Here is a 24368-nt window from a genome sequence, read left to right on the forward strand (position 1 = left end):
TGCTCCACAGATGACAACCGACCATTGACTAAGGGCCTTGTCCCGAGCCAAGGGGAACCGCCCGCAGAATCTGCACCACAGCCCGCCACGGGCCTCAGGGTGGCGGGAATGAGGGGCGGGGGGACAGTCCTCGATGTGTCAGCCCCCGGGGGGGGGGGCGGCTGGCTGTTGGAGGTGACCCGGCCGCTGGCAGAGGGAAGGGTGTGTGAAGACAGAGGCCGTCCTGTCACCGCCCCTGTGGGGACACCCATCCTGGCGGGGCCCTCGGCCGGCGCTGACACAAGCAGGGAGGGGCAGAGGCGGCAGGGCCACGGGACGGGGACCCAGGCAAAGGCCCCCCGCTTGGGGAGGCTGCAGGACCGATGCACTGTTCCTCCCTGCAGAGCCTGGCTGCCCCTGCGCCCCCACCCGGCTCGTCCCGCACCCCCCTCCCAGCTCCGGCTCTGCCGCAGGCCCTGTGCCCACACAGGCCATCGGGGAGGCCGCGGCGGGGGGGGGGGGCGCAGTCTCACACGGAGCCCCTGTTCCCCCGGGAGCCGCTCAGGCCCTCAGGCTCGTCCTCGCCCCCCTGCTCGGCCTGCGGGGCCGGCTCTGTGCCTGCACAGCCCCCCGGCAGGGGCGGGCTGGGGAGACTCGGGAGGAGCCGGCCTTCGCGCCTCATCTGGGCCAGCTCCCTGGCGCAGCAGCTGGGCGTGTTGGTCTCGTAGGTGTCGTGGAAGGTGTTGTAGTCCACCTCGTAGAAGCCCTTCTCCAGCGTGAGGACGGGCGTGAACCGGTGGCCCCAGAGCACCTCCGTATCCATGTAGGAGCTCCGCGCCTGGCAAGTCATGCCTGGGGAACAGAGGGCACGGGCGTTAGGGCGGCCCAGCCGGCCGAGTGGCACCTGCCCCGCGTGGCTCCGTGGGCTTCCTGGAGCTCTGCGGTCGTGGAGGCCCCGGGGGGGGGGGGCTGGCCCCTGGGAGCCCGGGTGTGGTGCAGGCAGGAAAGTGGGAGCCAGTGCAAGACTCTAGGGTAGGTGCCTCAGGGCTGGGGTGGATGATTCTGGAAGAGCTGGAGCCAGGGACCTGCTACCTGAGAAGGGCATTCAGGGCTGGGAGACTGAAAGGCGACAGAGGCGGGAAAGGTGTTGGAACGAAGATAAATTCAGGGTGAGTGAACGTAGAGATGCTGACAGTCTTGTGGGCCACACGCGGATTGTTTTGGGTAGACACGTGGGCAGAAGCCTCTCCCTCTCCCTCCCTCCCTGTCCTGTCCTCTCTCTCCCTCCCTCACCCCTCCCTTCCCTCTCTCCCTCTCTCTCTCCAACCCCCCCCCCCCCCCCAGGACTGCTGCGGCTTGCTCCGGTGCCTCCATCCCCCGGCTGCTCAGCCCTTGCTCGCCTGTGTTATTTTTAGGTGTTGCTTCCTCTCCGGGGAGGAGAGCACTTTGTTTCTGGACGAGGAAGCCTCTGCGCCTGGGGTCACAGGGGAGCAGCTCGCTGATATTTAATCTTCGGGCCAAGGAAGGTCCTGCCTTGTGCCCCTGGAACGGCGGAGAAGCCTGCGGCCTCTGTGGGCTCCGCCGGCTGGGGCCTCACGCACACCAGACCCGGGTGCAAGGCTGCTTTCCGCCCAGTGCTCCAGGGCTGGGCATCCCAGTGCCCCCTCCCCAGGGGCTTGCAGCCTCCTCTGTGCTCCTGGGTGCGGCCCCTTGGGTCGGCACGTGTCGCCGGCCAGCAGAGGCCAGAGCAGGGCACCGACCACCTAGATGTCTGAGGCCCGGGGGGCTTAGGAAGGACAGCGGGACAGGTTCTTCATGGGATCCCCGGGGCTGCCCCCCAATCTGATTCACCCCTCGGGATGTAGCAGTGGGCCCCCTGTGTCCCCAGCACTCCCCTTCCCGTGGGTTGGGAAAGGAAAGAAGCCCCGGGAGGTGCCGGGCTCTGTGCTTTACGAGGGATGCCCCACTGCATCGTCTAATCCCCCCAGTGACACGGCGGGACGTGTGATGCAGGCTCCCTCGGGCAGCAGGTGCAGCGCCCGGCGCCCCACGGGTTATGGCCGAGCCGTGCACGTCTCTGCTCCGTGAGTGTGGCCACCAGGCCCTGACAGTCGTGGAGAGCAGACACGTGTCGGGGTGCTCTCCTTCCTTCCCTCACCTCCCAGGGGATCCCCGCGGTCGTGGGGGCGCCAAGGAGGTCACCCAGACAGGCAAGTCAACTGCAGGCCACTTAGGGGAGGGACCAGCTCTGCTGGGTCAGCACCTGATCCCGCACTGGGAGGCACAACTCGCCTGCCTGTCCCCACACATCTGCCGCGACCCCTCCTCCGTGGCCTCAGAGTGATGCTCTTGCCCCACACCACGGGCAGCAAGCGCCCACCACAGGCTTCCTGCCTCCTGGCCGGGCTCGGTCCCCGGGGCTCCGTGGGCCTCACCATATGCTGCTGGCCAGGCTCCAGCTCCTGGCAGATGGCAGAGCAGCCCCCTCCGTGCCAGTACGCCCCCCCCCAGGGCCTGTTTCACCCCCAGCCGGCTTCCACAGGCTCCTTCTGAATGAGAAAGCTTGTGACGCCCCGTCGGAGGTTCCCACTCGGGAACCAGCTTCCCGAAAGGCGAGGGAAGGCTTGTTTGGCCATCCCTGTGCCAGGCCCCGGACTCTCGGGGGGCAAAGCGATGTGCTACATGGAACTCTGGGCTTGGAAGGGCAAGACCAGAACAGGAACGCTTTCTGCTGGCGCGAAGCTGCGTGAGGCAGCAGCCACTGCTAAATGGGATTGGAGGCTCCTACGCTGTGGTCCAAGGAATAGAAAAATATTTATCGTGGGGCGCCCGGGTGGCGCAGTGGTTGAGCGCCTGCCTCTGGCTCAGGTCATGATTCTGGGGTTCCGGGATCGAGTCCCATGTCGGGCTCCCCGCATGGAGCCTGCTTCTCCCTCTGCCTGTGTCTCTGCCTCTCTCTCTGTGTTTCTTATGAATAAATTAAAAAAAACTTTTCTTAAAAAAAATATATATATATTGTTCTGAGCCCGAGTGAGTTTTATTTATTTATTTATTTTCCGAGTGAGTTTTCTACAAGTGCTCAGTCTGCTGGGTGAAAAGAAAAGAGGGCGAGGGGAGAAGAAGGAATAAGAAGCAGGTGCGGGGTTCTGCTGGAGGGCTCCTCGGCCCAGGGGGTCTGGCAGGGGTGCTAGGAATGGGGCCTCGGGCTCCCGCGGCTGTGGGCTCCCTGGGGCCCCGCACCAAAGCCTTGGCCTCTGAGGGCTGCCAGCTGCCTGTGGGAGCTGGGAGCTGGGAGCTGGGAGCTGAGCAGGGAGGTGCCGGGCGGGCACATGTGGATACGGCTGTGCTGTTGGCCCGCCCCATGTTCACTCAGCCAGCCTTCCACAGGGAAGCCTAGGGACAGACTCCTCCAGGGGGGAGGCAGCCTGGAGTCAGCTGCTCCCCCAGGCCCGGGGCATAGACATCTCTCCCAAAAGAGGATTCTGGGACTTTGGGAATCTTCGCGTTTGGGGATTACCTCACCCTGGCCTCTTCTCACTGAGCCATTCCCGGCCCATAAAGACGTCACCAGGCCCTACTGTAAAGAAGCCCGAGCCCCCTCTTCAACCACATTTCTCAGAGTTAGCTGATCACAGAGCTCTTTTTGGGTAGACACATGCTCCAGGATGGGGTGGAAGCAGTGTAGCCTGTTGAAAGCAAGGGCCAGCTTTGGGGTCCCCCCACCTTCACAGGCATCCTAGCCCCATGACAGGCTCTTGGACAAAAGTGGACGAACAATTGCCTGCATGGGTCTCTGTCTCTTTATCTGTAACGTAAGGAACATCATCTCACGGGGGGTAGGAAGGCATTAAATGAGATCTGATATGTTTGAAGTTTAGAACGATGCCCAGAAGCTGGGGGGGCTCAGTAGACATCAGCCGCTGGTACTACCCTGTTTGAACAATAGCCCTTGGGTCTCAGTTAGGGGTTGGGCTGACTGAGAATCCCAGGACGCTCAGGCACCAACTTCCACCTGTTAGTCCTGGTGGCCTAAGCCTCCCAGGCATGTCGGAGGGTTCTGTGGCCCAAGGAGGATAAAATGTCTTACCTGTTGCCTCCACCATCCCTTCTAGAATGACCACGACTTCAAACTCCTCTTGATCCAGCTGGGCCCGAGACATCTCCCAGAAAGGGCTCTTCTCGTTGATCTCGTGGGAGATGATGAGTGGAGACACCAGGAAGAGACGGTCATCCCCAGTGTCGAAGCCCACGTTAATGTCCGTCTGGTTCAGGGGGATGAACTCCCCTTCTTTGGTCTGCCGGGACTTGATGAGCTTGGCGCGGATGGAGGCCTCCACGATGTGGGAGTTGCGGAGGTCGCCCACCCGGAACATGAGGCAGAGCTTCTCATCCCGCATGGAGATGACCGCGTTGTTGGAAAACATGAGGGTCTCTGCTCTCTTCTTTGGCTGACTGATCTTGACAAACATGCACCCCACCATGAAGGCATTGACGATGGAGCCGAGGATGGCCTGGACCAACAGGAGTATGATGCCCTCTGGACACTTCTCTGTGATCACCCGAAAGCCATACCCGATGGTGGTTTCAGTCTCAATGGAGAACAGGAAGGCAGACACAAAGCCACTGAGGTTTTCAACACAAGGAATCCACTCTTGGTCGCCAACATGGTCCAGATCACCCCGGATGTAAGCAATCAGCCACCAGATGAAACCAAAGAACAGCCATGTGATGGTATAGACCATAGTGAAGACAAGCAGGTTGAAGCGCCATTTGAGGTCCACCAGGGTGGTGAAGAGGTCGCTCAGGTACCGGTAGGTCTCTTGCACATTGCCATGGTGGACGTTGCACTTGCCACTCTTTTCCATGTAGCGCTGGCGGGGCTTCTTGCCTTCAGCCAGCAGGCGAGTGCGGTCTGTGGCAATGGGGATGTAATCGCGGGCCTGTTTGGGAATCTTCTTTGGGTCCCTGGGAGTGACTCCAATCTCCATATCCTGGTTCATAGCATTCCTAGAATCGCCAGCCATAGCTGGGATGCATTGAGGTAAGAAAGACACCATCAGTGAAGGAGACTGTGCTGATTCATAGAAGCACAAGACTTCCGGGTCATACCTGCCTCTACTTCCAAAGGTCCCTCCTCTGGTGCACAGTGGACCCAAATGCAGAGTTCTCAAGGGCAGGGACCATGTTTTCTTATATTATTTGCTTATGTCCCGGGCACCTACTATAGGTTCTAGCACATAAAAGCAGCTCATTAGTTGCTTGTTGAATGAATGAATGAATGAATGAATGAATGAATAGTTGTTTGTTGAATGAATAAATACATAGGCTCAAAATACACATTGGGTTTTTAAGGATTTAAGAAATCTGCGAGCTATTTAAAGGATAATAATCACAACCATTTATGAAGTACCTGCATTATACAGACGGTCCCTTGTGATCACAGCTACCAGTCGGAGGTGGAGCTTGTAGTCTCCAGTAAGTTAACATTGTTTGCTTATGCATCACATTTATTTCTAGTAGACTCTCCCCCTCCATCAGACTATAAGCACCACAAGGGCACGGTTGTGTCTGTTTTGTTCCCTTCCACATTCCAAATACCCAGAGGGGGGCCCGGAACATACTGTGTACTCAGAAAATACTTGTTGAACTAATGAATGAACAAATAAGAGAAAAGGTAAGAGTCCCAAAGAGGTAAATGGTTAAGTGATACCTGGGCCACCAAAGACTTACCTGGAAGAGCTGCTGTCTGGATTCTTGCTCACGGGAAGCAGAGTCTGTGCTTTTTTCTTTTGATCTCCCTGTCTCCTTCCTTTATGTCTCAGATCTTAGCAGCAGACAGAAAGGAAAAGGCAGTGAGTGTCTGATTCACCATGTGGTCACTCCGACCGTCCGAGGGGGGGAGTCTGCGGCTGCCTGAGTGCTTACTCATATGACAGATCGCTGTGTGGACCCACCATGAAAAATCTTGATGCGGTAATTCCCTGCCCTCTGAAGCCCTGAGGTGGGCAAGATACTAACGCCCCTAAGGTTTTCGAAGGGCTGTAAACTTAGATGTGGAATCAAAAACAAACGAACGGAAAGCCAACCTCACAGATGCAGAGAACAGATCGGGGGTTGCCAGGGAGAGAGGGTGCACGGGGCTAGCGAAATGGGTCGGGGGGGGGTGCCAAAAAAGGTACAAACTTCTGGGAGTAAAGTAAGTCCTGGGGATGACATGCGCAGCGCAGTGGGTATGGTTAACACTACCGTGTTTTACGTCTGAAGGCTGCCAGGAGAGTAGGTCCTCAACGTCTTCATCATAAGAAAGAAATTGTAATTATATCTGGTGACGGGTGTGAACTAAACTAATCGTGGTGATCATTTCACAACATATACGTATATCGAATCATCATACGCCTTAAACTAATAGGTTATACGTCAGTTATCCCAATCAAGTATCTCGGTAAAAAAAAAATAATAATAATGATTTTTAAAAAAGGCTGCCCAACTTTTTTTTTTTTTTAAGACTTTATTTATTTATTCATGAGAGACACAGAGAGAGAGAGGCAGAGACACAGGCAGAGGGAGAAGCAGGCTCCATGCAGGGAGCCCGATGTGGGACTCGATCCTGGGTCTCCAGAATCATGCCCTGGGCTGAAGGTGGGCGCCAAACTGCTGAGCCACCCGGGCTGCCCCCAACGTTTTGAAGCATATGTCACACTTTAAAGAAACACCCAGATACCGGTAATAATAGTCTGCTGTTTTTCTGACATTCTACTCACTCTCATTTCAAATACTTTAAGACTGTGGTGAAGCCGGGAAAGACCATGAGAATCTCCACAGCTGATAATTACAGCTTACATTTCTGAGCATTCACGGGCCCGGCGCTGTGCGAAGAAATTTATACCCATTAGCTCACTTATAATCCTCACAACAGAGCTATTAGATAAGAGCCGCTATTATTCCTCCAATTTTCAGGCAAAGACAATGAAGCTGAAGCAGTTAAGTGGCTGTGCTGGGGTGTGAGTTGAGGTTTATCTGGCTCCAGGCTGAGGTGTCACAGTGCCCACCGTACAATGGCTTGCAGACTGCTCTGTGGTTCCTGCTTAGACTGATGAGCTGCTCGCTCCGGAAAGTTCTCTGAGCTTCTGATCCTGGGAGACTTCATCTCAGGGGACGCTATCACTCGGCCCTTCGTCTTGACAAGCAAGCTGGTCTTGGTTTTACAACTACTCCGGTTCCCTGGAACAGTGCCCCTGACAGCGCCTCCCAGGCGAACGTTCTATAAACCACGGGGGACGATTTCACCCACCGTGGACAGTCGGATGATCCTGGAAGAACTTTTTCTTTGCTGCCTCGGTGGTTGTGGCAGTTTCAAGGTGACCTTTAAAATATCATACTGAAGGGTCATGAGAAGGGCTGTTTGTCTCAGCCGTCCGTTGGCCCTTTCCCCCTGTGCACCTGCCCCCTGCCCCCTGCACCCTGCGCCCTCACTTGGCAATTACAAAGATAAATGGAACGAGGGATGACTGGAGACTGGAAATGGTTACTGAGAACCCACTTGGAGATGCCCATAAAGGTTGGGGGATGCTGTAGTCCCAGTGCCCTGGGAGCCTCTGGGGACTCCCACTGGGGAGACCCAGGTAGGGGTCTGGTCCCACCACTGACGTCGGACGGGGCAGGCACAGCGCTGGCGAGGGCAAGTCACTGGCTGGGGCGCCCGGGAAGACACGTTTTCCTGCCCTCAGCTCTTGCAGAGAAATAGTTTTTCTGCTGCTTTTCCGCACTGTTTCCTTCTTTATTTTTAAATGTACTTTCATAAGTTCTTGTAGGAGAAAGCCTCGCATTGTACTAGAAACAGAGAAAGGTTTTCCAGGACACCTCAGTCAGCATCTGAGGACCTTCTGCGTCCAGCAGACAGGGAAAGGAAAGGGTGCGCTTCTGATTTGGTACTGGCACCGTCCTGCAAATGTGCTAGAATCATCGGCAGATGTTATCCCTTGCTCAGCCCGGGGTGAGATCTAGGTCCTAGCTCAAGCCTCCAAGAAACTTGTTCTGTGACCCAAGGGAAAACAGTCTTACCTTTCTTTCCCTCAATTTACTCTGCTCTAAACCTCAGATAGTACTTTCCACCAGTCCAGCTCTGGGGCCCATTATGAGGAGCTAGAGAACGACTATATAGATACAAGCACAAACAGAAGTATAAGCAGAGGGGTGCCCAGGGGGCTCAGTGGTGGAGCATCTGCTTCGGCTCAGGACGTGATCCCTGGGTCCTGGGATGAGTCCCGCATTGGGCTCCCAGCATGGAGTCTGCTTCTCCCTCTGCCTGTGTCTCTTCCTCTCTCTCTGTGTGTCTCTCATGAATGAATGAATGAATGAATAAATAAATAAAATCTTTTTTTAAAAAAAGCATAAATGTAAAGGTATATTCATAAACTCTCCTTGAAGTGAAATTTAATGTAATACCCCATTAAGCCCCCATTTTAAGGATGAAGAAAGAAACATAGAGCATTAAGTCAAGTATCTGAGGCCCCAGGGGGCTGCTTGTAGGGCAGGCATCAAGCTGACAGGTATGGGCCATCTCCTACCCACATTCTTCCTGAGAGTGGGTGAAATGCCCACTCTAGAAATCCTGGCCTCCAATGCAGTGACCCCATAAAATCAAAAGAATTTTTAGGGACAATGGAGATGAGCCTTTTTGAATCAGATTTTCAGATCTCTTCTGTCCATTTATGCACCCATTTGGCAAGCATTAGTTTAGGAAGTGCTATTGCCCAGAGCTGGAGATTAAGCAGAGAATGAGCTGGATGCAGACCCAGCCTCCCTGTAGTTTACAGTCTAGCACTGTCCCCTTGAACCCCAGGGTCTGAGCGGAACCGCCGGTGGAACTGTACGTTGGCCAATTGAATTTAAATTTTAAAAATGTCAAAAAAATATATTAATTAAAAAAAAGAAAAAGAACTGCCTGTGGAGAGAGAGGCTCAGGGAAAGCTTTGGGCTGGAGGAGGCAAGCGGGTACGAGAGCTGCTCTCTGCAGGACTCGGGAAAGGCACTGACTTGAACAAATCCCATTAAAGCTCATCCAGCCTGGTGCTGCCACTCATCGGGAACCTTCTCCTGTGTCTGTGAATAGGAAGCTGTGCCCGGACATGATTAAAACTCTTGGGAAGACAGAGCCTGAAGTCCAGCAAAGTGGTTTGAACTCTGATACAAAAACACAAATGGAGAAAGAATCAAAAGAGGCAAAACCCAAGGAAGTTGTATTTCAGGTGATGCCTGAGTGGCTCTGACATCGTTTTAGTGGACCTCTGTGTTAAGAACTCCCAACCTTCCCCCCAGCCCCCGGCCACCTACACACAGTAAGGAAAGCTCTGTCATGGGGATGCTTTTGTAGGAAGTCGGGAGCTGCGGATGCAGCATCTTGATAGAAACTGCATTTGGAAGTCAGTGGGGTTTCCCAAAGGGAGCACTGGGCTGGGAGTCTTTTTTTTTTTTTTTTTTTTTTTGAGAGAGAGAGAGATCCTGCGAGGGAGTGGGGAGGTGGCGTGGAAGGAGAGGGAAAGAGAGGATATTAAGCAGGTTCCACACTTCATGTCCAGCAGAGCTGGATGTGGGGCTCGATCTCACAACCCTGAGATCATGACCTGAGCCGAAATCAAAGAGTCTGATGCTCAACTGACTGAGCCACCCCGATGCCCCTGGGAGTCTTATTTCGGACTCAATTTCTCTACTGTGGAAACGAGGATAGCAGACATCCTTAATGATGTCTTCCTTTCTTTCTTACGCTGGGTCAGGAGATTTGGGATATGGGATGAGGTGGGAGGAAGCACCATGGAGGAAGCTATACTCCTATCTCAGACTAGCTCTTTCTGGACTGTTCTAGATGAATCTATATGGCCGTATTGTTGGAATATGAAAACACTCCCTGGTGGTTGCCCCAGTGCCCTCAAGGACCTTCAAAGTAGCAGGAAGTAGTAAAGGTGTTATCAACGGAGGATGTGCCAGGTAGAGGGAAGGCACGAGCAGAAAGGCACCCCCCACATAAATTCCCAGTATATCCCCCTTGGACTTGGGGGTGGGATGCTCACTCCCAAGATGAGGCTGTGTCATGGCACAGCTGGCCTGGAAAGGGAGCCTATCGGGGCAGGGGTGGGGGGGCGAGCCAGACCTACTCAGATCAGCCCCAGGAGGGACTGGGCTTTCCCTGGAGCAGGAGGTGGGGTGCACCAGAGGAGTGAGATGCGGGGGAGAGGCTCTTTGCTAGCTGCGGACACGGAGGGGACCGCGTGGCCCAGAATGTGGTGACCCTGGGCGCTGACAGCAGCCCCTCGTGACCGCCAGCAAGGACACAGGGACCTTAGTCCTATAATCACTGAGAACTAAGTTCTGCCGCAGATCCGGTTCCTGGATTTTAACCCTGTCGGACCCTGAGCAAAGGGCACAGTCGTGTCATGCCTGGGCTGCTAACTTGAGAACCCTGAGCCCAAAGCTGGGTGAGGTTTTAAGCTGTTAGTTTGGGGTCATTTGCCTTGGCAGAAGCAAAGTCAGAATAGAAGGGGACCGGGTAATCGACAGTTGGAGAGCCGACTCTGGGCTCGGGCGCCAGCCTCCCATCGCACCTGGCGCTGAGGGACTTTGGGGGAAGCCACTGCTCTCAGCCTCAGTCACATTTTCTGCAAAATGGGGATGATGACCGTGGCCGCCAAGGAGGGCGGCCTGGAAGGCTGAATGACCAGGGCGCACGTGCTGTTCTCCCCCGACTCAGTTGCTGCTTGGTGGCAGGAGAGGCTCCCCAATTCAGGAGTCACTGCGGCTCAGCATCCTGCTTCCAGGGCTGCAGTGACCCCCCTGGTGGGGGGGAGCTGCCTTATTTTACGAAGACGGAAGCTGGGGGAGAGCTTAAATAAGTTGCCCACAGTCTCAGCGCTGCTACAGGCACACTTTCTAGAACCTACAGTGGTTGCAAGGGCCGAGAAGCGCTGTTTGGAGAGGTGTACCCCGCTGGCTCCAGCCTCTGCGGGATCCCCAAGAGGCTGTGCCTGGAGAACTTTCTAAGAACTCTTTCCTGTAGCCCTTCACGGGGGCAAAGGCTGGCGGTTCTCCTGCAGGGTGACCTGCAGGGCCTAGGTCCTCTGCTCTCTCCTCCTGGGTCCCGAGGAGCCACCTCCCTGGACCCCTGGTGGGAGAAGGACGAAGAAGAGGAGAGGAGGTGACCCAGACTGGGGAGCCAGGTGCAGAGGGGATCTGTGAGTCTGTGGGTGGGGGTGCATGTGCCTGGAGTGTGGGGTCAGGGTCCCTCCATGGTGTCCGGCACCAACCCAGCCACCCTCCCATTGCCGATCTCAGAATGAGACACAGGGGGCTTTCCATGACCCCTTTTACTCAGCAGCCTCTGAGGACAAAAGGTTGGAAGCTGCAGTTCTGGCCTCTGCCTTATAGTTTCCTGCGGCCACCGCAGCTGCCCTTCCCGACCTCAGAACTAGCTGCTGACACAGGCCCGGCACCCAGCCCAGAAGCACCTGTCTGAGCCCCACTTCACCCAGGAGGGGTGGGCTGCTGGCCCCAGCCCCCCCGGAACCTGTGCCCAAACCATGCTGATGGGCTGGCTCCTGCCAGGGGGTGAGTCCTGGTTTCCTCGCTTTCAAAATTACCATCCTTTAGAAAACAACACACCTTCTAGTGCATTCTGAGGTCTAATGGCAGAGGAGCTCAGGAGTAAGAAATCTTTAAGAACCCATTAGGAATTTTATTTTAAAGCCCAATCATTTTGCAGGTATTTCTTCCTATCAACTTAGCTGGGAACCTAGTCCTTAATTCCTGGATGTTTTGTGGTTTTATTTTTTGAACCCAAGTTCAAAAACTATCTGGGTGATAGCATGTGCGATATTAGGTGTGAAAGCCCTTTGAAAACTGAAACACGCAGATTCTATCCCTTCCTTCCTTCCTTCCTTCTTCCTTCCTTCCTTCCTTCCTTCCTTCCTTCCTTCCTTCCTTCCTTCCTTCCTTCCTTTCTTCCTTCCTTCCCTCCTCCCTTCCTCCAATTGGTTAAACCCTCCCTGAACAGTCACTGCGAGTTTGTGCTCCGCTGGGCCCTGGGGGCAGAAGGACCTAAATCAGCACTTCACCAGCTCTCTTGTGCTTTCCAATCACAGAGAACTTGTTAAAATGCAGATTCTGATTCGGCTGGTCTGGAGCCTCCCAGGAGCTCCCAGCCATGTTAATGCCACTGCCCTCTTGGGGTCTCTAGGCTTCTCCACTCTGGGTGTACATTGTAATCAGCCAGGAGCTGGACTCCATGCTGATGCCTATGGGTTCCACGCCCAGAAAACCTGACCCCAGGGGGTTCTAACAGCACCTGCTATAGGGGACGCTGCTGTATTTTCTGCCCTCGAGGAGTCACTGTCTGGTGGGCAACACCGGCAAACAATGAATGCCGTGCAGAGAGACCAAGACAGAGTTCTTAATTTGGCTTTGCCAGGGTGAGTGAGGAAGGGTCAGGAAAGACTGGGTAGGAAAGGTCCATGGTGGGTGAGCCCGCTTGCCATGGGATGCTCAAGTACTGAGCACCCGTTAGGTGCCACCTCTGTGCCAGGTGACTTTAATGCAGTCGCATTTAGTACTCAAATAGGCCTGCCTCTGAGGTGATTCATCCTCAGCCCCCAGAGACCATCAGTGGTTCTGAGCCTCAGTGGGGATCAGGCCCTGAAATACCCGGCCCAGGAGACCGCCAGAAGGACGCACGCCTGGTCTGTGCCATGAAACCAGTTCATGATTTGCTGCCATCCTGCCCGATGTGTCCAGGCTGCCCGGAGCCCCTTCCCTTCTCCTCTTGGGGGCTGAGGCTTCTATCCTCCCTCCTGCTTGCCTTCAGAGCACCTCCTGCTCTGGCTTCCAGCTGCCCCTTGACTTCTCCTGACAACGGCAACATCTGCCCCCCACGGGTCCCTAAATTGTCCCCAGGAGGCAGGATGTCCACTTGTCCCAGTTGACATGTTCAGGTGTAGTCCCCAAGTGCCTCCTCTACTCCCAGAGATGTCTGTGTTTGGACCACACGGCCCCTTGCAAGGAAGAGACCATGAGCCAGCAGTCAGGGATTCCAGTGAGCGGGATTCTCCTTCATCTAAAGTGTGTCTGCCTCTGCCAGGAGGGGGGGCAGCATCTGAACGGTGTGGCTGAGTGGGGCGGGCGTGCCGTGGTAACCAGAACCTGGACCCCAGGAGGCTGGGACCAACCTGTGCTGCCTACCAAGCTCAGTGAGCAGAGACAATGGACTGGCTTCTCCCAACCCAGACACTCTGTGACATGCTCCTTATGTTGGTCGTGTACAGATAATATACTTTCACCTTTTCGTTTTTTTGTTTGTTTGTTTGACACATAAGCTCTTCTTAGACCTTCATTTCCAGATTTTCAATAGAGGACAAGATTTTAAAAGATATCATCCTCCTTATTCAGGGTAAAGCAATTGTTGAGCACGGAAGTATAATCAAAAGTTTGCTCTGGGTTTTGGGGGCACCACAGGGAGTGATGGGGACAGAGGTGGGGTGAGCCGAGCCCTGTGTGCTCCTGGCTGCAGGCCCCTACTGATGAGCAGCAGCTAGTTGCCGCCACCCAAGAATGTGGAGCTGCTGCTGTAAGACCTCCCTCCTTCTTTTCCCAGAAAAGCCAGAAGTGAAGACTTTTCAACCCAAAATTCTTTTTTTTCCAATATTGACAACAAATTGGACAGTTTTTGAAACAGTGAGTTAATCAAAGAAAATATATCTGTGAGTCTATCAGTTGCCAATTTATACCCCTGGGCCGCTGGGGCGGAGAGAGGCTCTTCCCTCCCCGGGACGCGTTGGGGTGTCCTTTGAGTTATGCTGAGCACAGTGCTAAGAGCTGCGGTAGCGCCAAAAAGTCTCCCTAACAGGTCTTCCCTGAACACAGCCTGTCAGCCCTCAACACTAAGGAGGCCAGAGGTCCCAATCTGGGGCTCACAGCACAGCAAGGAGAGGGGTAAGTGGGCTGGTTCCCCTGGTCCCAAGGAACCCCGTCTCGTGGCCCTCAGCCCCTTCTCCCCAGGCCCCTCCGCTGTGCAGGTGGCTGTCACGACCCCTCTGCGTGCCTGCATCTTGGCCTAGCTGCCATTCCCTCTCCAGCTGCAGCCTCAGCAGACAGGCTGTTGCGGGTGGAAGCCTGGACGAGTGTCACAGCCCCCCGCAGCCCCTGGTTCTCAGTGGGGAGAGATTTCTGACTATAAATGCCTCAAAGCAGGTGGAAGGAGCCGCCTCTCCAGAAGAGGGCTATCAGGACAGGAGCAGCCCCAGCTCATTTCTGGCTCCGATGGGAAGGATGCCGATCACCAGCGACTGGGGAGTCCCGGAGTGGCAGGGCTATGAGGCTGTGCCCTGAGGAGGGATAGACCTCGTGAGCTGGATTTATGCTCAGGGTGCTCCTCACTCTCATGAGCCCACAAGGCTCGGGGGATGGGTACTCTCTGCTCTGCTCCCAGCCGGATGCCCAGTGAAGGGGACCCTGCAGGGATCTGCTGTAGCCAAGTGGGTGCTGGTGGCCCCCTCTCGGGAATGCAGGTCCCCCGTGGCTGTGTGAAGGTGAAGCCAGGGACAGAGTGGTTGGAGGAGCGGGCTGTGTCAGATAGGACACTTCATCACTGTGGATGTCCCCGCACACCCTGCTCCTGGAGGCCTAGCTGCTCAGGCCTCTGCAAGAGGGCCACTTGTGGAAGGTGGGTGAGGACACTTCAGGTGCTCAGGGGCCCCAGCCCCGGCTCAGACTGCTCCTGCCTGGGGGGCGCCCGCAGACTCACACAGCTCCCCAGCCCTGGCACATGGGCCTCCAGCCTGGGGGTGGGGGGCTCTGTATCTCCAAGGGGAGCCCTTGGATCCGGCCCCGCGGCACCAGTGGGATTTGGATTTAGAGCAAAGTCAAGGTGGGGATGTGGATGGAGAGCTGAGGCTGCTCCCAGGGTAACTCAGCTGTGCCTGCTTTTGACTCAGAGACACCCTGACACGAGGCGGCCCTCTCGGGAGCACCCAGCCCATCTGTGCCACCTTCCCTATGCTCTTTATACTCGTTCCGCTAGTGTTCTAAACATGGGTTCGATTTGCGTCCTGTAGCTGGTTATGCTGACTTCTTGGTTTTCTTTACAGGTGAAATGTGTGTGCGTAGGCTTCCTCGAACAGGTGCCCCAGGTATGTTGACTCAATCATCTCAACAATGTTGGAGAGTCAGTACGATGTGTCTCTTACACAGGTAAGGAGACTGAGAGGCAAAGAAGCAGAGAGGTTGCCAAAGATCATGTAGCTCCTAAACAGCAGAGCCTGGCTTTAGACCGACGGTGGCCAACCTGCAGAGCTCATGCTCTTCTCCTTTCTCCCTTGACGTCCATCCAAGTCCAGAGCATGAAACAGACTGTGATCTTGGTTCTGAATTATAATCCTGACTTTTCCTGGCCTCATATCTCGCCCTGAGTTACACATTACTGTGTAGGTCCCTACCCTGGGTCTCTTTCCTACGTCAGAAATGGACATATCCAAGGGAATTGTAATGTTAATGCAATAGCTCCCATAGTTTCCGGAAAATTCTATCCTCCCGAAGAGCAGTAGTATGATGCATTTGGTTCTCTAGCCTGAATTGTTCCAGGCTAAGACCAGCTATGATGCATGAAATAAACCAGTATTATTATTATTATATGGAACTGTGATGGAATGATAATAGTAATTGGTGTCTCTGTCGAGGCTCTTTCAGAACTCTTGGGTTGGCTCATGAGGACCCTATAATACTAATCCCCCTTCTAGCTGGAGAATTGTGGCTGACCCAGAGCACAGAAATGCTGGTTAGCTCACTCCTAAGATGATGACACCGTAGACATAGCAACAACGAATGTGAAGTTTTATAATATAAACACTGAAAAATGTAACAATAGGTCTAACAGGTGGCCTTGACTTTTCTGGGTATGCCATGAAAGGGGCCAGTCATTGCCACCAGGGGCACCAGAGGTGAGCCTGGGGCCTTCAGAGCCTTGGGCAGCCCAGACACGAGAAGATAATTAGCTGCTCATTCAAATTGCATCCTTAGAGGCTTTGGCACCATAATTCTAAGGATGTAATAAAACCTCATGCATTATTCTTTGGTATCTGCAGAGAAACATGTACTCTATTAGAAGGCTGCAGACTAATCCCATGCTCACTTTGTCATTAAAGAAACAAAAATACTGACACTTCACAATAGGGATAAAAAGCAAAGAGAGAAGGATTAAATGGTGTTTCACTCAAGGGTTTTTTTTTTCTTTCTTTCTTTTTTTTTTTAGGAAGACAGGGTTCTCATCTGAAACGGCAGCCAGGAGATCTGCCATTTGCTGGTGGAGTTCAGTTCTTTGGAGAAAATACAGAGACAAAAAAGATCATTTTGATGGTATTTAAAAGGTCTATTTGAATATACTTAAGTGAGCCCAAATATATCCAGCAATTTTTAAAAGGGCGAAATTAGGCCTAATTCAGAGTATGGAATATAGATTTGAAAGTCTTAATCGTGCCATGAGTACCTTTCCAGCAATTTAACATTTCACAGGTACCTAATTATTGAGCAGTACCTCTATGGAGCAAGCCTGGGAGCCTGTGACTGAGGTTCCCAACTTGAGCGGCTCTCATTTGCTTAAGACGGAATATTTCATGGTCTTCCCGGGCAGGCTGCTGTGGGCCTCTCAAGGGGTCCTGACATCTGTTCTTCCTAATACTTGGCCGTGGCTTACCGGCCACAGTCCCAATTCCCCCACCCAGCACCCACCCCCCCGCCGCCCCGCTGCAGATGATGTATGAAAAATCATGAATAAAAGGGCACGAAAATCAAATTAGTCCACTTTCCATTTTCCCCACATTTGTATCTGTCCAGCCAGTACTTTTCCTTCTGAAGCCCGCTATCTCTTTGAAAGTGAGCAGCACAGTTATAATACATTCTCTTCATTGTAACCCTGCACCGTGAGTATGTATTCTGCATTAAATAATAAAGGAGATTAATAATTAAATCAAAATGAAAAACCACTTGTTTCCTGTCCACAGCCCAGGGGACAGATTTCCTGGGCTGGTGCCAATTTATCAATGATGATTAGAGAATAGGAGGTAGGAGAGGTACAGAGAAGACAGCAACGAGAAAGCAGGGCCGTGGGAATACGAATGTACTTATGTACAAGTGAAGAAGATGGGATGGTGATAGGAAGTGAGTGAATGGTGAGCAAAGACCAGAGAAACAGGCCACGGCAGGTAAAATCCCCATAATTAGCGTTGAAACCTATAGGGGGCTCCCCCGTACACCAGGTTGCGTTCCTAATGCTCTACGCGTATTAACTCATTTTTGGTCATTTCAGAAAAAGTCTCTGATGAAAGTGCAAAAGGGATTCAATGAAGGAAAGGACCCTCTTTACAACAAATGACACCAGAACAATGTGCTATCCAAAGACAAAAAAAAAAAAAAAATGCACTTGACTAAGTCTTAAACCTTATACAAAAATTAACTCAAAATGATTCATGCGCTTAAATCTATACAACTTTTAGGGGGAAAAAAAGCCTGGTGGAAACTTCAAGATCTATGGCAGGCAGAGAATTCTTAGACTTGACACCAAAAACGTCACGTATAAGAGGAAACACTTATAAATTGGACCTCATCGAAATTAAAAGCGTTTGCTGAAAAACAGACCCTGTTACAGGAAAAGCAAACCACGTGTAGGACAAGGCTTCGTACCTCGCATCCATATGGAACTCTCGAGATGCAACAGTACAACAACCCAACTAGAAAATGGGTGTCAGACGTGAAAAGACATTTAGCTGAATAAAATATAGGGAGAGCAAAGGCGCTCATGGAGAGATGGTCAATACCAACAGCATTTTCCCTAATGCAAAACTACGACCAGATACCCTGTACACCTACCAGAATGGCTACCATAAAAAACAGGGGCAACGCCACACATTGGCAAGGCTGTACAGGAAAAGGATCCCTCCTGCATTGTTGATGGGAATTTAAGACAATGCGTCAGCTTCTTAAAGAACTAAACATTTAATTACCATGTGAACCATCAATTGCACTTCTGGGCACTTGTCCCAAAGAAATGGAAACTTATGTTCATGCAAAAACCTGTATACACGTCTTTAGAGTAGCTTTAATCATAAGAGCCTCAACCTGGAAACCACCCAGACATCCTTTAAGGGGTAAATGGTCAAACAAATTCAGCAGCCACACTGAAATATCACACACACACACACACACACACACACACACACACACACACACAGATGCAGAGGGGCATGCACGCCCTTGGATGGATCTCCAGGGAATCATACTGATTGAAAAACTAAAAGGTTATATACCGTGTGATGCTATTTATATAACACTCTTGAGCTGACAAACACTATAGAGATGAGAGCAGATTCATGGCTGCCCAGGCGTGAGGGAGACTTGAGACAGGGGGGTGCTCTGGGATAGCCCAGGTTAGCTGGTTGGCATAACCTTTGTCAGGGACCTGGGCACCTGTGGGATCTGTTATCCCTGCTAGATAACCAACTTCTTGGAGCACAGGGGCAATACCTCATCCCTGTTGCCCTTAGGACTCTCTTCCTGGCCCGACTGAGCATCGAGCGCTCAAAAGCACCGTCTTGGGAGGGACAGACTCTGAGGACAAAATGCACAGAACACATGCCCCCGATGGCATGTCCCTGCTGTATTTTCCTCACCCTCCTCTTCCTTTATGAGCAGAAAGAAATAATGCAGGACAATGGCATCGGCGCCCACCTGGTATTAAGGTAAGGAGCCCACCATGTGGAAGAGGAGGTGGGGATGAGCAGCACCCCCAGCCTCAAAGCACCAAGTCACAGGGGATGAGAAGGAGAGTCTGAAAGCTTGCCATCATCTCTCCTTCCCTCCCTCTCTATTTATTTCCCTTTGACTCCCCAACCCGAGGCCTCCAGCCTCCCCAGCCACCATATGGGTTGACCCCTAGTGACCACGAAGTGCTGTTGCCACCTGACACACTGGTGAGATGATCCCCGACCTTTGCCCCTCAGCCTGCTCCGGTCTGGAATGATAATGGATGGAACTTAGCATTGACGCACCAGCCAGGATCTCCAGGGTCATGTGTTAAAGGTTTGGCTCTGACATTTAACTTAACACGGTCGTTGGCAAGGGTTGCTGCCATCCGGGGCTCTGTGGCCTAGAATAGCTCACTTATCAGAATGTCAAGGTAGGAGGAACTAGATAAGCTTGGGGCACTGGCAGGGGCCATGTGCATCTCTCAGCAGCCGGGGTCTCGGAAGGGCCGGCGTCCCATCTGTTTTAAAATAATCCCAGAGGAAGCCACCCACAAGGCTCTTAGACAAATACATTCAGGTATTTTTTTTTTTTCCAAATGCCTCACTGCAATCCTTTGTGTTTGAACTCCTGTGCTGCTCATCTTGTCTTGAAGAGAAACAGAAAAATTCCTCCATGGCTGACAACTGTCTCGATAGACATGTGACGATGGACCCTCGCCTAGACACGCTGGCAGCTCTCAGTGGCCTGTCTGTAGCTCAGACACGGTGAAAATTTGAATCTAAAAATGGCTCCTTCCAACCACTTAATGGATTCCTCCGTTCTCTCCCTGGTCCTCCCACCCCCAGCTGAAATGTTCAATCAGTTTTGCCCAGAAAATGTTAGCTTTGGCACTCAGGCTCCGAGGTGGAAAGCATAACCTTGCCTGAATGACCACGTTTCAGGGTTTTCAAAATTTTTTTTTGGGGGGGGGGTTCAAAAATTAATCATTCCTGGCACACGCTACGTGATCAAAGAAATGGCTGTTGCACAGATTTGAAAACAAGAAACAGAGGTCGAGGGATGCCTGGGTGGCTCAGTGGTTGAGCCTCTGCCTTCATGGTCCGGGATTGAGTCCCACATCGGGCTCCCCGCAGGGAGCCTGCATCTCCCTCTGCCTGTGTCTCTGCCTCTCTCTGTGTGTCTCTCATGGATAAATAAACAAAATCTTAAAAAAAAAAAAAAAGGAAAAGAAAAAGAAAAAGAGGTCGATGCCATTTACAAGTACGGGAGGGCTCACTCCACCCATTTGTGGCTTTGACCACAGAAGGCATGAGAACTAGGTCATTCTCAGAGCAGATGGGAAGCAGCGAAGGGGCGCTCTAGTTGTGCCGTCTCCGCTGGGGGGTTAACTCCATCACGGGTGATGAGAGCGGTGCTAGAGACCGGGGGTCCCGAACCCCCGGCTGAGACACCCAGGCAGGCACTTGCAGAAAGGCTGCCAAGGGGATCGGGCCACACAGCCTGCCGGGGACCGAGGGGCAGAGAGAGCATCTGTGACTGGGCCACACTCAGGTTTCTGCTGGGCCCACTGGGGAAGAGCTTGGCTCTGTCGAGGATGTATGTGGACTTGGGGTGGGGTGGGGGTACCCACGAGAGACTTCTCCCAGGGGAAGCCCAGGGACATTTGACCTCATCCTCAGAAGAAGGCCAGCTTCCAGACCTACTCTTTGCTCCCAGGTTGGCCTGTCCCCTGCTTGGCTGGGTGCAGCTCATTCATTCTCTGTTTCATGCAGGTGAGCTACTTCCAGAAGAGACACAGCCTTCCAGGCCTACCAGAGGTGATCATGGCTTTTGGAGAGGCCTGGAGAAGGCAGTCCGAGTGGTCCCCTCTCTGCCGGAGAGCTAGATAGGGTATCTAGAACATGCCAAGGGAACGTAGGGGGCACGTACTTCCCCATAACGTGCAGACAAGCGCCCTACGAGATGTTTCTCCCTTTTGGTGGGGGCCCTGGTGCTGTTCTGATCATCTAGGCTGTTGTCATAATTTATTAGCAACCTCATAATTAATAAACGGAGCTGGGCAAAGTCATGAACACTCCATAAATGCCCCCAACATATTCCTTCCAAGGTAAAAGAATGTTGTCTTCTTCTAGCCTTAGGCTAAAAGTCTCTGCTCAGTGAACTTAATTTCAGATTGTTTTGGGTCCACGGATGGGATAGGGGGGCGTGATGAGGTGAGGTTGGTGGAGGGGCGGGAGGAAGAGTGGGAAAAGCAGTGGATGGAAGAAGAAGAAGCAATCCGGCCACATACACAACATGCCCGACATCACAGTCGGCCCCCACTGAATGACAGGTCCTTAATATTATTGCCAAGAGGCACGCACCCTGCCACCCCCACTAAGCAGAGCGAGGCCATCTCGGGGCAGATCAATAGTGTAAAATCCCAGGCCACCTGACAAAGCTATGGTGTCAGAGCCGAACCCGAGGGCCTCCTCCCTCTGACTCCCATGCCGTCGTCCACCCTGCTTGGTGCTTCCATCAGATTCTAGGGCGCCCTGGGGGCTCATTCAGCCAGCTGATGGGATTTCCACCCGGCTTTGAGGAAAAGGCACAGATTTGGGGAAGGTCTGGGGAAGGTCGGCACCCATTTCAGGGTTGGTGTTTAACGGCGGGGAGAGTCTGGCTTTGAAGTCAGAGGTCAAGGATTTGGAGGGTAACAGCTCTGCCCTTAGTCCTGCTCCGAGCTCTAAAGCTGTGGTCTCCTGGAAAAGCGGGTGGATGACCTCCACCCCGCAGGACTGGCGTCCAGGTGAACTCCTATGAGTGCGTCTGGCTCAGTCCTTGGTTCCTTAAATACGAGCTGTTTCTCACTGCCTCCCTCCCACAGGGAAAGGTGCTCTGTGGACTCGAGAGCCCGAGGATGCCAGGATGCGCAGCTGAGTGGTGAAAAAAAGGTACGTCTAGGAATCAGACCCAGGTGAGAATCTCGCTCGTAAGCTGTGTACCGCCTGGAAGTTCCACAGCCTCACCGAGCTGCTGCTGCTCAGCTGTAGGACGAAGATGCAAACATCTGTTCCGTTAAAAGGACCAAAAAGAGAGCAAAGCACTTGGACACTCTGACCCAGAGCAAACATCCAGGCGCCTGTTGATCTCCTGGTGGTTGAAGGGGCTCTCAGGACGGGGCCTGGGCCAGCCTTACTGGCCCGTGCTCAGGCTAGCCCTGGGACTTTGGGGGCCACACCTGGCCCCACGAGCCGGTGCTGACCTGGGGCCGCTCCACAGTCCTGGGAGGGGCTGCCCCGTTTGACGGGAAGCACAGAGGCTTCCCCAGGGAGACACACGGATTTGGATTCGGATTCAGGGAGAAGGGAGTGATGATGGCCTTGCCTCTTCTCTGTCCCTGCCCTTGCGGCCAGCACTCCTGGCCTTTCTGAGCAGTTGGAAAGATGTTTAAAGAGACGGAGGGAGGCGTGCAGGAAGTGACCGGGGGCAAGGAGGGCAGAAATAGCAAGGCCGCCGTTCCAATTTGGCCGGACTTAAAAGAAAAGCAAGAGTTAAGCCGAGGGTCAGAGGCTCTGAGGGAGCTGGCACCCCAGCCCAGCCAACTACACCCCCATTTGTAGGCGGAGCTGCCACCCCAGGGGGGTGATGCCCGGTCCCCCACTGCCTGGGCCTCCCATGTGCCAGGTGGGGTGGCCTGGGTCCCCCGGGCCCTGCTCCAGCACCACCCAGCGCTGTTTACAGCCCAGAGAAGGCTGGACTCCAGCGCCCAGGACACCTGCGGGCTCTGGGGAGCTCACATTTCCTGGCTGAACTTTAAACCCGCACCGAGCCCTCCGCTGTCCCCGTGGCTCCCAAAGTGGCAGGTGCCTGGCCAGAGCGAGCTGCCCGGGATCCTGGGCACCTGGAGAGGGCACGTGCTGCCCTGCAGGCCGGGGAGCTGGGGAGAAAGGGAAGAAGGAGAAGAAGGAGAAGAAGGCAACTTACTTGCTGAGATCGGAGCCTCCAAGTCCCCCTGATGCTAACTTCGGGGCCTCCCTCAGAGGCGACGCCCTCGAGGGGACTCTGCGGCCCCGGCCATGACCGCAGCCCCCGACTCTGCCCGGAGCTCCTCCCGGCGCGGCCGGCCAGAGGCTTCTGAGCCATCCTGCCCCCTCCCTCCCGAGCGCCAGGCTCGCTCGCTCTCCCTCTCCCTCCCGCCTCCTCCCGCCTCCTCCCGCCTCCTCCCCTCCGCCCTCTCCTCTCTCCCCGTCCCCCTCCCCGTCGGCCCCAGTACAAGCGAGTCTGTGTAATAACGTGTAAGAACCCACTTAAAGGGCCGGGCGCAGGCGGGAGGGGCGGGGCGGGGCGGGCTGCCCGGGCGCCCGGGATGCGCGGGCTCGGAATGAACGGGGTCCCCGGGGGCCCGGAGGGGGGCGGGGCAGAGGGACCTGAGGGGACCCGGGGGCGGGCTCCCAGGGCGTCCCGAACGAATGGGGTCCCCTGGGGGAGGGGGAGAGGGGACCCGAGGGAGGCGCGGCGCCTCTCCCCTCCCTCGAGCCTCCTCCTTGCGACAACCGGGCTGCTGGTGCTGGGGGCGCACCTGGCCGGGCAGAAGCGAAGGACGGAGACCTGTGCAAGCGTACGTGTGCGCGTGTGAGAGCGCCCGCGTGTGTGCGCGTGCACCTGTGTCTGTGAGCACCCGCGTGTGCATGTGTGAATGCCCACGTGTGTGTGGGCGTGCACCTGTGTCTGCGTGACTGCCTGTGTGTGCATGTGTGAGCTCCCGCGTGTGCATGTGTGAACACCCACGTGTGCCTGTGTGCGCATGCACCTGTGTCTGTGAGCACCCGCGTGTGCATGTGTGAACGCCCACGTGTGTGTGGGCGTGCACCTGTGTCTGCGTGACTGCCTGTGTGTGCATGTGTGAGCTCCCGCGTGTGCATGTGTGAACACCAACGTGTGCCTGTGTGCGCATGTACCTGTGTCTGTGAGCACCCGCGTGTGCATGTGTGAACGCCCACGTGTGTGTGGGCGTGCACCTGTGTCTGTGTGGGCGCCCACCTGTGCATGTGTGAGCTCCCGCGTGTGCGTGTGTGGGCATGCACCTGTGTCTGCGTGGGCACCTGCGTGTGCATGTGTGAGCTCCCGCCTATGCATGTGTGAGCTCCTGCGTGTGCGTGTGTGGGCATGCACCTGTGTCTGCGTGGGTGCCCGCGTATGCATGTGTGAGCTCCCATGTGTGTGCGTGTGCACCTGTGCCTGTGTGGGTGGCTGCGTGTGCATGTGTGAGCTCCCGCGAGTGTGTGTGGGCGTGCACCTGTGTTTGCGTGAGTGCCTGTGTGTGCATGTGTGAGCTCCCGCATGTGCATGTGTGAACACCCGCGTGTGTGTGTGTGTGGGCGTACACCGGTGTCTGCGTGAGCACCCGCGTGTGCATGTGTGCCAGCACACGTGTTTAGTGGGTGCGGTGGAGCAGAAGGAAAGAAGGAAGAACCTAGAAGGCAGAGATCTGGGGGGAGAGCAGCGGACGGGCTGCTGGTGACTCTGCTGCTGCCCATGTGGGTCCAGAGGCAGGAGACTCATGTTCCGCTCCCTGACCACCGCCCCCTACCCACCGTCCCATCCATCCCCGTCCCAGCTGCCCCCTGCCC

General features: G+C 54.5%; 1 protein-coding gene across 1 annotated transcript; it reads right to left on the bottom strand.

The window, feature by feature from the left end:
- Nucleotides 1-385: 385 nt before the first annotated feature.
- KCNJ5 (potassium inwardly rectifying channel subfamily J member 5) lies at nucleotides 386-22933 on the bottom strand. The gene is made up of 4 exons (XM_025998779.2): nucleotides 22723-22933; nucleotides 5710-5803; nucleotides 4067-5005; nucleotides 386-831 (listed from the first exon to the last, which is right to left on the bottom strand). The coding sequence occupies exons 3-4, from the start codon at nucleotides 5001-5003 to the stop codon at nucleotides 509-511; spliced, it is 1260 nt and encodes a 419-aa protein (XP_025854564.2). The 5' UTR covers nucleotides 5004-5005; nucleotides 5710-5803; nucleotides 22723-22933; the 3' UTR covers nucleotides 386-508.
- Between the last annotated feature and the right edge of the window lie 1435 nt (nucleotides 22934-24368).

The sequence above is a fragment of the Vulpes vulpes genome, chromosome 12, assembly GCF_048418805.1.
Source record: "Vulpes vulpes isolate BD-2025 chromosome 12, VulVul3, whole genome shotgun sequence".
Taxonomy (NCBI): domain Eukaryota; kingdom Metazoa; phylum Chordata; class Mammalia; order Carnivora; family Canidae; genus Vulpes; species Vulpes vulpes.

What these genes read in the sequence shown, in the direction of transcription:
- KCNJ5 (XM_025998779.2), bottom strand. Translation starts at nt 5,003, where the DNA reads ATGGCTGGCGATTCTAGGAATGCTATGAACCAGGATATGGAGATTGGA. An exon ending in AGGGATGGTGGAGGCAACAG is followed by an intron (nt 832 to 4,066) that starts GTAAGACATTTT and finishes TCTGTTCCCCAG; the next exon opens with GCATGACTTGCCAGGCGCGG.